The sequence below is a fragment of the Sander vitreus genome, chromosome 12 (assembly GCF_031162955.1).
Source record: "Sander vitreus isolate 19-12246 chromosome 12, sanVit1, whole genome shotgun sequence".
Taxonomy (NCBI): Eukaryota; Metazoa; Chordata; class Actinopteri; order Perciformes; family Percidae; genus Sander; species Sander vitreus.
Genome location: NC_135866.1, coordinates 27,254,736 through 27,267,646, shown reverse-complemented (window position 1 = coordinate 27,267,646; position 12,911 = coordinate 27,254,736). Strand labels below are relative to the sequence as shown.

Below are 12,911 nucleotides of genomic sequence, written 5' to 3'. Positions count from 1 at the left end.
GAGTTAAAACGTGATCGATTGGGATGCCTGGGTAGCTCACCTGGTTGAGCGTGCGCCCCATGTGCGGAGGCTCGGTTCTTGCCACAGCGACTGCGGGTTCAATTTCGACCCGGGATCCTTTGCTGCATGTCATTCCCCGTCTCGCTCCCTTTTCCTATCTTCAGCTGTCCTCTCTAATAAAGGCCTAAATGCCCAACAAATTATCTTAAAAAAAACAAAAAACTTATAAACAGATTTATATTTTTTGGTGAATTCAGATTGATGGATGTGTCATTATTTTCACAGTTTACAGCCCTGCGTGCGTGAGACTAAAGCCATGTTTGTGTGTGTGTGCGTGCGCTGTCAGGTGTGTTGTACCTGCAGTATGGGGAGGAGACTAAGCAGGTCAGGATTCCCGCTGAGATCAGCAGTCCGGACGCGCTGCGGGCTCTGTTTGTCACCGCCTTCCCTCATCAGCTGACCATGAAGATGCTCCAGTCTCCCAACATGGCCATCTACATCAAAGACACCAGCCGCAACGTCTACTACGACCTGGAGGACATCAGGTGGGGGCCTTTTGATGCAGTAACTCACAGTTGAACTGACATACAAAAGCACACTAACATGGGTGCTTCCTAGATTACTGTAATACAGAACAGGGTGAACCTAAAATTAAATATGTACGCTTTTTGGGGCCGATCACCGAACTGGAAGCAGTGTCGGAGGAGACCGATCACAAAGTCTATTTGAAGTCTTCTATTTATTGTGTAGCATTACACAATAAATAGAAGACTTCAAATCAATACACAGTACACAGTCACATCAATTTGTGAGTATTAAGAAGGAATAAAATAAAAACAAACAAAAAGGAAACAAGACCTGCGAGGAAAGGTGATGATAGCCACAAAAATAGAAATAGAATGTTTACTATTTCAAGTAGCTGCTTTATCCACTAATGAGTCCCAGCTGTAAGCCAGTGTCCTTATGTTTTGTTCAGGTACGATGTCCACTTCTGACATCTTTTGGCATACAAATCTTCCCTTAAACCTCAATCAGGCTTATACCAGCTTCTGGGTATGCTTTTCCTTGCTGCTGTATGGAGTATCTTTACCAGGTATCTGTCCCTCTGTAATGTTACAAGTGAAATATGACCCAAGTACAAGACAGTGCTCGAGAAAAGAATCTTATAGCCTGCATTACTCAGAACTAAATGTACATCCTCCCAAAATTACTTCAGTTTTTCATTGTGTGTTATTAAGTAAAAAAAATGTAGAGATAAGAAAGTAAACTGTTTATTTATTAGCAGGCAATATGTGAACATATTCCACTCTCTTTTGTATATTTTGACAACAATGTGTTGTGCACATTTAGCTTTTATTCCTACTTTTATTTTCTACAATGTTTTTTTTTTTTTTTTTCCAGGAAAGCCATATTTGTTCAACTCTAAGGTGCTCCCAATAACATAGCATAGGCTGCTATGGTTTATGTTGTGTCTCTAAGAGAGAGAGTGGAATATGCCTATTAGTTGTGTAAGTTCAACTTATACCGATTCTGATTTAAAATGTGACCAATTGGGGCGCCTGGGGAGCTCACCTGGTTGTGCGTGCGCCCCATGTGCAGAGGCTCGGTCCTTGCCGCATGTAATTCCTTGTCTCTCTCCCCTTATCCTATCTTCAGCTGTCCTGTCTAATAAAGGCCTAAATGCCCCAAAATGATCTTAAAAGCAAAAGAAAACATGACCATTCAATCGACGCACCCTTAATGTACGTACCTACACCATGGCCCTAAATATTTCCTTTCCTGCTCTTCTTTCTACCCATTCATAATGTCAGAATGTACGTGCATTAACTATGTTCACTCAGCAGTTGGTTGGTTGTCTGGAGCTCCTGGCCATCAAATGTCGGCCTTTCTATCGTTCCTCCGAGTTCACCTCAGTCATCTTCAGTGCAGTCTAAATTCCACCACAGACCATGGCCACTGCTCTGCCTGAGCAGCATGTTAGCTGTCGATATCTACCAAGCTAACCACAGAAATACAGCCTTTTTTTTGTCCACACACACACACACACACACACACACACACACACACACACACACACATAGTGCATGGCACTATCTTTGTGGGGACCCGTCATTGACATAATGCATTCCCTAGCCCCTTACCCTAACCTTAACCATCACAGCTAAATGCCTAACCTTAACCCTTACCCTCACCCTAACCAGAACCTCATTCTAACCCTAATCCTAAAACCAAGTCTTAACCCTCAAACAGCCCTTTAAAGTTGTGGGGTCCAGCATTTTGGCCCCACAAAGCTGTCGGGACCCCACAATATACGTATACTGGACTCCCGGTTTTTGGACCCAACGAATATAGTTAAAGAAGAACACACACACACACACACACACACACACACACACACACACACACACACACACCTTCAGAGTTATTAAACTGCCACTGTGTGTGTTCTGTTTGCTTCTAGAAACATCACATCCCACTCCTGTCTGAAGGTTTATCATAAAGACCCAGCACATGTGTTCAACCGCCATGCCCGGCCGGCCAACACAGAGGGAAGGGTGAGTCAGCCAAAACTCTGCTTCTGTCCCCACCTTTCATATTTTGCATCGTGTCCTGCAGTGACCCGATTAAAGAGCAGTTGTGTTTCATCACATTCGTCACTCAGTTAAACTTTATTTGTATAGCACCTTTCATACAGGTTAGTGCAGTTCAAAGTGCTTCACAGATGACCGACAAGCCAATAATAAGACAGAACAAGTGTAGAACGTGAGAAAGTGTAGACCGTAAAATCAACAGAAAAGACAAAAACAATTAAACAATTAGAGACCAATGCCCAGGAGAAAATAAAAATGATGACTAGATGATAGATTTAAAAGCTATAATAACAGTAAAAGTAGTTAAACCGAGTGAAATCAAAACTAGATTAAAGAACTAGATAAGATAGATTAAGAAGACAAAACAAAGAAAACAAAGAAAATCGATAAGAGAGAAAAATATATTATGAATAACAATACAATAGAATAATAGATCCAACGAATACGAACAGAATATCATTTTACAACATAAATACAGTAAAGTAATATAAGTAAATAAGTAAGACTCCAACACTTCCAGCTGCTGTCAGATCCTCAGGCCGACTGTTCCAGCCGTTCGGAGCATAATAGCTAAAAGGAACCGCATTAGGGAGGTAAACACTCCAGACTAAACAAGGCAGGTGTGAAAACGCCCTACAATGTGTTTACATTTCCTTTTTTTTTATAGGTCCTATGACATGCTGCTTTTTGGATGCTTTTATATAGGCCTTAGTGGTCCCCTAATACTGTATCTGAAGTCTCTTTTATATAGACCTTAGTGGTCCCCTAATACTGTATCTGAAGTCTCTTTTATACAGACCTTAGTGGTCCCCTAATACTGTATCTGAAGTCTCTTTTATATAGACCTTAGTGGTCCCCTAATACTGTATCTGAAGTCTCTTTTATACAGACCTTAGTGGTCCCCTAATACTGTATCTGAAGTCTCTTTCCCGAAATTCAGCCTTGGTGCAGAATAACAGCCACTAGAGCCAGTCCCACAATGAGCTTTCCTTAGGATGTGCCATTTCTGTGTCTGTAGCTTTAAATGCTATTGAGGAGGAGAGTTAGGGGGGGGCAAGGTGGAGGTTGGGAGTGTGGCCCTGACCAACTGCCATGCTTCGCTCGTTTGAAAGCCATGATGTCGCTCTCTCATGGGCGGGCCAAATTCTCTGGGTGGGCAAAGCAGATAAAGGGGAGGTAACCTTTCCCCTTATGACCTCATAAGGAGAAGATTCCAGATCGGTCCATCTGAGCTTTCATTTTCTCAAAGTCAGAGCAGGATACCCAGGGCTCGGTTTACACCTATCACCATTTCTAGCCACTGGGGGACCATAGGCAGGCTGGGGGAACTCACATTAATGTTAAAAAACCTCATAAAGTCAAATTTTCATGCCATGGGACCTTTAATCGTCATTGTCATTGTCAATTTACACAATAAACACATCGCGAAAGACTGCAAGGTTGCACTCAAGGATTTAAAAAAAAATAACTGCACTTTAAATTGCAATAATCCGTTTTTTTGTTGGAGCCTTTTGTGTTCAGTTCAATGTTCAATTTGGTCCATAGAAGTTGTTGTATTTTAGCACTTGGGTACCCTTTAATATCCGTTTATCGCAAATAATATCGTTCTCATATTTTCCTCATATCGTCCAGCCCTATCACATACTCACTCTTCCGTCAGAAAGGGGCTGGGGGATTTATTTTCTCTGGCAGTGACCCAGTTTTTAATTAGCTTCTTATCAGGAAATTGTGTGACACCTGTAATTGTTGGCTGCTTGAGAGATGATTCATTCTCCGGTATTCTAATTTCATTTCCTCCGTGACAGCAAAACACGGGACAAGAGCCATCAGAAAGTCTTGTATGTTAAACTGGGCCAGCTAAAAAGGATGTGGGGCTGGCCAAAAATGACGGTTTTATTTTTAATTATTTCTTGTTTCTGTTTTTCCTATAATTTCTCTATGTTTCTATTCTACAATTGTAGCAACTGTAACACAACCCAATTTCCCCGCTGTGATCAATGAAGTATTTCTGATTCTTATTATAGTGGACTATCTGAAAACTAAAATTTTGGCCGCCGAGAGGCTGAGTAGGGGGAACTAACTTGCCAGATGCGCTTGCTGTTAATGACTTACACATCCAATGACTGCGTTTTGTAGATTTATTTGCAGGAGAAACAAACAAGGTTGTGCATCTAAGACATTCCATAAGTGTTTCACTGGCATACAAAGGTGTCCAATAGTCATAAGATGTACGTACCGGCATTAAACAGCGTAAAACTGCGTTCCAAAAAAATAAGCCTTCCCGGACCCCTGTCACCCCCTCTCTTATGCACAAAGAAACGCCCAGGTGAACAGATGATGTCCCATCTGACCTCCTCCGCCGCCATCAGGTGCCCTAATTACCGTAAGTGACCAAAAAAAATTTATTCGTCAATAATAGACTATACCTGGCTCATACACTTATATAAGGGCGCTTTCACACCTATAGTTCAGTGGACTCGGTGCAATTTGCGGGTGAAGTTGCAACATTGTTGCATTTTTCATTTGGTTCGGTTTGCTTTCACACTGCACTTTGTCAGATGCACCAAACACTGTAAACACCCGTCCGCAATCGGTCGCTTGTATATTGGACAGAATATCCGAAACTCGCCGACACTTCTGGTCTCAGAAATAATGGAGCGTCCCGGGCTTTCTGGTTCTGCTTTAGTGTTTGTGATATATTAGAAGAAGGCGAACAATGTGAGAGACGATGAGAGAGACGACCAGCGATGTGTGGTCAGAACAGCTTATGCGTTTAAAAGTCATCATCCCTTAAGTCATATATAAGTCCGTAATTGTGTGCAAGGTAGAAATTGCAGGCTAGTAGATCGTGTTCTCAGCTAAAGTTAACCAAATTCTAGTTCACTTATAAGCGAACCAAGGCCCCCCGTTTTCAAGCGGACCAGAGTTCGTTTGTTTGATCTGACCAGAGTTCAGATGAGCTTTCACACCACAAACTGAACTATGCAGCCAAACGCTCCAGGGTTCGTTTTAAACGGACCTAACGAGGCAGGTGTGAAAGTAGTCTTTATCGACGACATTTCTTTTGCGGGATTGTTCAGGTGGATTTCTGAGGACTGTGGTTAACTGCTCCTCAGATCTCTGCAGGGTAAATCCAGACAGCTAGCTAGACTATCTGTCCAATCTGAGTTTTCTGTTGCACGACTAAAACAACCTTTGAATGTACACATGTCCCACCAAAACAAGTTCCTTCCCGAGGTTATTCTGCAGCGGCACCGTGGCTCCGTCCGGCTCTTAGCACCGCCCAAGACGATTGTGATTGGTTTATAGAAATGCCAATAAACCAGAGCACGTTTTTCTCCCATCCCGGAATGCTGTGTGGACTAGCCAGACCCTCCTCCACAGCGCTGTGGAGGAAGGTCTGTTGGTTAGAGAGCTCAGACCCAGAGATGTGATGGATGTGTTTCTGTGATCTGCTGCTGCAGGAGGACTTTGTCCATGCTTCATGTTCTCAGAGCTGCCGTGATAACACGCCTCTGCTTTCCATCCATGAGTTTGGGATGTTTATAAAATGCTCAATTACAGTACACACTACCCCTGCGTTGCCAGTTACTGGGATTATGGGAGCTTTTGTCAGTAAGGGGGTCTGATTCTGTCAGAACGCCAAGACGCTGTTCTGCTCCCACTAGTCTGACAGATGAGATGCTGACAGAGAAGCGCCTCCTTCACTGTCCACTGCTTTCTGTTTATCTCTGATATTCACATAAACAATATCAGTATGGTGTAACCTCGAGACAGACCATTTAGTCTGTGGAATGTTCTACGTTCATTCCCCCATGTTATGTTTATCATAGTAATTATTCTTGAATACAGATCTTGTGAATTCCTGTACATTACGTTGTCCCTGTAGAAATAGGGAAAAGTTAAAATGAGTATTAGCTTGGGTAAAACAGGTCTATTCAGTCATGGTATCTCTTCAGTTCAAATATGAGACATAGGGCTTGGAGCAAATGAAAATCTGTTGTAACTTTGAAAGGCTTGGGGAAAGTTGCTGAGCATTACTTTAAGACGAAGATATTCGTTCTTATCTTTTTTCGGTGTTGATCCAAGTGTAATTGAAACATTTGAGTGAAAATGAATGTGGTTTACTTTAACTGTTGACCTACACACCACTCCTTTCAGCATTAATCTATTGGGAAAATGTTTGTGCCAAAAAGCCTTACTCTTTTGCCATTTAAAAAAAAAGAAAAATATTCCATAGCAATGCTTAATCTAATAAGACAAAATGACCACTTATTGTGTTCAATGCGTGGCAACAGCAGCTGATTCAAGTTTGGTCAACGGATGCCCCTTTTGGCTCCAAGCCCAAGGGTTGTTAGCATGCTCCATGCCAAAACCTCCCTCTTGCTGTTTTGTTTTGATTACAACCTACGGCTCATCCTTTCAGTTGTGTCCTTTTGGCACTGAATGTATCTCACCGAGAGCTTTCATATGATATGTAATACTCATATTTACCCAACATTGGCTCCAAGCCCTCCATCATAGTTTCATATATGAAAAGCATATATGACTTTTCAAAAAAATACATCAATACTTACTACTGTTGTGGGCTTAGAACTCTGAGTTGTGTGTGTGTGTGTGTGTGTGTGTGTGTGTGTGTGTGTGTGTGTGTGTGTGTGTGTGTTCTTGTTTAACTACATTCGTGGGGTCCAAAAACCGGGAGTCCAGTATACTTGTGGGGTCCCGACAGTTTTGTGGGGCCAAAATGCTGGACCTCACAACTTTAAAGGGCTGTTTGAGGGTTAAGACTTGGTTTTAGGATTAGGGTTAGAATGAGGTTCTGGTTAGGGTGAGGGTAAGGGTTAAGGTTAGGCATTTAGCTGTGATGGTTAAGGTTAGGGTAAGGGGCTAGGGAATGCATTATGTCAATGATGGGTCCCCACAAAGATAGTGCCACAAACCTGTGTGTGTGTGTGTGTGTGTTCTTGTTTAACTACATTCGTGGGGTCCAAAAACCGGGAGTCCAGTATACTTGTGGGGTCCCGACAGTTTTGTGGGGCCAAAATGCTGGACCCCACAACTTTAAAGGGCTGTTTGAGGGTTAAGACTTGGTTTTAGGATTAGGGTTAGAATGAGGTTCTGGTTAGGGTGAGGGTAAGGGTTAAGGTTAGGCATTTAGCTGTGATGGTTAAGGTTAGGGTAAGGGGCTAGGGAATGCATTATGTCAATGATGGGTCCCCACAAAGATAGTGCCACAAACCTGTGTGTGTGTGTGTGTGTGTGTGTGTGCGCGCGTGCGCGTGTGCGTGTGTTTGTGTGCTGAGAGAGAAGATGCTGCGTGTTAGCTGAAAGCCAGTCAGGGCTGATTCACAGTTGGAAGGAGGTTTTGTTGTTGTGGAGAATCTGTGCCGACTCAATTTGTGCTGCAACAATCATGTGATTGACAGCCTGCCCTCCTTGTTTAACTGGTCTGGACGTTACACTGCAGGCTTTATTTTGATGTCGTATTATCCGACTCTTGGTAGTTTATGTGTTACGACATGTCGGCTGTGTGTAGGTTTCGAGATCAACGCCCTTACTTTTTTTCTTTTTTAATAAAGAGATGGATTTGAATGGTGTAACCCACTCAGTCATGCAGGCTGCTGTGCACCTCTCATCTGCACAGCTTCTGGATTATTGACTGTGTTAGTGCTGAGGTAAGTCCCAAATGGCACAAACTGTATTTCAGTATTATACAAAGCTGTGTGTTTAGAGTAGAGTTTGGAACATGAGCTGCATCAACTCAACAGGTTACATAGGAGAATCGTATCAATGTGTAATTAAAAAAATCAGTACACAGTCTGGTTGGATATGGGTGTGGATTGAAACCTCTATAATGAGGTGCATTGCACTGTGTTTGCGTGGTAAACCTCCAGGTTGAAACGATTGGTCAGACTGATTTGAAATAATCACTTAGTTGATTCCACACTGTGACTTACGACGATAGCAGAAGTTTGTGCAAATGAGACGTCGGTTGTATTTTTGTTTAAATGGAGAAAAGATGTAAGATATCCATTGTTTTATTATGTGTACTAGAACTTATGAATCACATTAGGACCAATAACGATGACCATGTGCAGCAGACAACGAATTGCAGTATAATGGAAAGATGGTGGCGTTTGTGCTGCATGAAAAAAACTTCAGTTATTTGGGCTGGAATGCTGTGAACATGGTTATCACGTTTGTAGGTAAACACAATTTTTCGTTATTTATCATTTTCCCGGCTGTATGTGTTTGTTTCACTTACCATGGCTCACCGTGTCGCCAATTAGAAACAATGACGTATCTAACCCTGTCAGAGGAGGGTATCTGTGCTGTTAGGGAACATTTTGGATGAAGTTGTCGGAAGTCCTATATATTCTTGCCGTAATGGCAGTGTCGATTTGTTTATTTTTAATGATAATGCAGTTCTTTTTGCCTTGACATGGCATATCATTTGTAAACTATGACTGATTCAAATTCATATGCAAAAGAATCTTTAACACCAACAGACACTAAGGGCCCTATTTTAACGATCTAAGCGCACGGCGTGAAGTGCCTGGCGCAGGTGTGTTTGGGGCGTGTACAAATCCACTTTTGCTAGTTTAATGGTGAAAAAAAGGGTCCGTGAGCCGGGCGCATGGTTCAAAAGGGTTGTACTTAGTGTCTTCATTAATCATAGGTGTGTTTTGGGCGTAACATGCAATAAACCAATCAGAGTGTCATCTCCCATTCCCTTTAAAAGCCAGGCGTGTTTGGACCTTGGTGCATTGCTATTAAGATGGTGGATTTGCACCGTAATATTTTATTTTGTAATCTTTTGCATGTGTGTGTGCTGCTGCTCGTCCCTGTGTGTGTAACAAGCATAGTGTGCGTGCGCTGTGCACGAGTCTAGGCGCATTTTACTAATTTGCTGTTACAATAACAATGAAATGCTGCGTTATTGACTGTAGACCAGGTTTTTGTTGGTTTAATGGCGTGATCACTTCCCACTGCCTCAAGATAGCAATACGCCCAGAATGCACCTGAACACAACTCCCTGTAAGACCAGCACGCCCATGGGCGCACAGATGGGCGCAGGTGCATTTGCTATTTAAACGACGTGGGCGCTGGACGGGAAACTGACAACTGCGTCGGTCTTAAACCAGCAAAGACACTCGTGTCGGGCTTTGCACCGTGCCGGGTGCAAGACAGGGCCCTAAAAGCAGACTAACTGTCAAACACACTGCAGTAACAACTCTGTGCCGGCTACATTGCACCCATGATGTAAGCAGAGCAGACGTTCCAAAACTTTGCTTCCACTATAATCAATGAAACTGGCTACACCGGACACGACAGCAGCACGTAGTGGTGCGTATGCTCCGCGGAGATCCACTCTACAAGCATAAAAATAGAAGTCTTCTATTTATATTCATTACGTGAGGTGTGTGCAGCCTTTTTACACAGAAATGGATCATAAAGTGTCTATATTTCTTTATACAGGAAACAACGTAATGACTGTCAATGAGCGTTTTTACTTCTTGTTTCCCTCACCTGCGTCCTCTGATATCAGCTGACAGTATATTGACGCTTTTCCCAGCGCCGTGCAGGCTCCAAAAAAACTGAAGAAACGACAACAATCTCAAAGCAAAAGCTTTCCGTCTCGCCTGTGACTCACACAATCCTACGCCGTGTGTGCGCTGCAGGTGTAGCAGGTTAAAAGATACATTCGGCGGCACGTACGCGCCGCGAACGCCCTGCATACGCTACGCGTTCAATATAGCCAAAGTGTAAGAACGCTAACTATAAATATATCATTTAAAAATCGTTCTAACTCTAATCACTCAGTCTGGTTATACAATTTATTGAACGTATCTAACGTAATATTAGGCTGCTGATGGGGTCTCTAACGTTTGTTTGGTTCTTGCTGATGTCCTCTTTGACGATTGCCAGGATACCATCTAATTGATGCTGACTCATGCGAAAATATGAATAAAATGTGTCAACCCTTGTAATTTCGTGAACCCATTCCCTTTTGGTTTTCCATTTCTTTCTCTGCGCAGTGTAGAGCAGTAACAGGTCATCGATAGCTTTTTTTCAAGCTCCGACACATCTGGAGGGTGCTTGGTGTTTACAGAAGTTATCGTTCGTCAGTGTAGGGTGCTCACACCGTTATCATTATCTTTCTCAGTGTGGATGACCCTTCCATTTACATGGCCCGGCAGTTAGTGTGGCTTGTAAAAGCAGATTAGGTGGGAGAAGGTAAGAGCTTTTCAGTGTCAGTGTTGGAGAGTGCAAGGCTGTGGCTATTTCCTGGAGGCATTACGTACCAGTGCAGATGTCTGCATTGGGAAAAGAAAAATCCAAGGGGGCAGTGTGTATGTTGTGCACAAACGTCACACTTGGAATAAAGACACTGAAATAGAATGAAAGTGAATATTTATTTCACATACAGCCTTTTTTTTTTTAATCTCTCGTAGTGTTTTCCTCACTGTCAGCTGTGGTGAAGGAAGAGCCACATTGCGACGTGCCAGCTGACATATTTGTGTATAACTGTCCATCTGTTTGTTGACCCGGGAGAACCCCCTGTAATGCATGCCCCAAACCATGTTTTTACACTCCGGATTTGGATTCCGCGTGTTGTGACATGACAAATGATGGAAACATCTAATGACAGTACGCGATTATCTGCCTACTACTGGTTGTATCAACAAACTACTCTCTTTTTTTTTATAATAGAAGTAATTACTATATAACACAGTCAGGCTCCATGATACTGCAACATGCACTTGAACACTTACCGAGCTCTAACCCACATTGAAATTCTTCCTTTTTGTGGATTTTTCAGAGTAGAGCTGCAGCGCATACCGCACGTTACGCTTGATTTAAATGAGACGGAGTGAGTGCCATGTAAGATTAGGCTCTATCATTCTGAGTCACATATGTGCAGTGATGTTGCTTTGTGTACAGTAGCACAGGAAAAGACATGCTTGTTAACATGATTAATGGCGGGAACACGAGAAAAGGACAGACAAAGAGATTGTTGGAGGCAAGAGTCCACACGACCAAAGTTTCAGAAAGCCCCCAAGCTCAAGTGGCCAGTGAAGTGGGATATCAGTGTGTTCTGGCAGCTCAACCTGACTAAGTGAATGATGATGTAAAGTAGTTCACTCATTCACTTAACTACTTTGATTTGATTTCCTGACAGGGATTGCTTCGATGCAGTGTACAATCGCTAACAGTATTTATTCAGAATGAGCAACAAAAGTAACAAAAAGTAGAGTCAAGTCAATTGTATTCATATAGCCCAAAATCACAAATTTGCCTCAAAGGGCTTCACGATGTGTACAGAATACAGCACCCTATATCCTTACACCCTCAAAAAAACAATGGAAACCAAGTAGATGCCTTGTGCATCAATCCCAAACATTCAGCCTAACATCCAGTAGTATTTCAAATACAACTTTGGTGGAGTTTCAGGAATACTGGCTTCAGTTGAATGCTTGACAGAGCTCCATGATGGCAGAACCTGATATGTAAAACGGCTCATTGGGACCACCCAGACACTTTTGAATGAAATGCAACAAGTCCAGGCCTGTTTACTGGGAACTGAGAAAAGGGTCTTCCAGGAAAGGAAGGAAATCCCAAACTGAAAGAGATGTAGATAAAAGGTGGGTGTACAAAAACGTGGAATTATCACACATTACCCTCTGCCGTGCATAAAGACCCCCAGATTCATTGTATGCATGTGTATACTAATATTTGCCGTGTCACAACCAGGTACTGATAATGAATAGATGAAGTTGAAGCAAACAAGCAGAGAGTATATTTTAGGTTCAGAGTTGCGAGGTTTACACAGCAGCTGCAGCAGCCGTATGCACTGGCTGTTCCTGGATCAGCCTGGCAGTCAGAGCCCGGAGCCACTCAACTGTGGTTGTTTAACACGTTATGTCTCAGGCAGCAGAGGAATCAGTTGATCTGACGGTTTGTGTGTCAGCGTGGATACGGCTGTGGAGCGCAGCATGAAGTCAACCCATTTCACACATGTTGATACACTGGCTTCATGAGAGCCTGTCGACGCTTTGACTTCTTCCCACGCTGCGCGGCTTTCAGACACGCACGCACGCGCGCGCACACACACACACACACACACACACACACACACACACACACACACACCTGCATGCCTACGCAGGGCTTCTCTGTAAAAGCAGTTTTTCCTGCACTGGGTTTGTTTTGGTCTCTGAGAGCATTCAGCCTTTGCTGTTGCCTGTTTTAATCTCATCTCATGCACACCTGGCAGACGTCTCATTTTTAAGAAAGCTTCCCCCCCCCCACCCTCTC

General features: G+C 43.0%; 1 protein-coding gene across 5 annotated transcripts in view; it reads left to right on the top strand.

The window, feature by feature from the left end:
• Positions 1–12,911, top strand: part of LOC144527100 (uncharacterized) — a 62,026-nt gene that overhangs the window by 17,151 nt on the left and 31,964 nt on the right. For 4 of the 5 annotated variants that reach the window (XM_078264981.1, XM_078264983.1, XM_078264984.1 and 1 more), the window contains 2 exons: positions 347–545; positions 2,462–2,555. In XM_078264981.1, the coding sequence (XP_078121107.1) occupies positions 347–545; positions 2,462–2,555 (293 nt within the window). Of the gene's footprint in view, positions 1–346; positions 546–2,461; positions 2,556–8,126; positions 8,267–12,911 lie in introns of those variants that run through there. The other variant, XM_078264985.1, reaches the window with a different exon arrangement.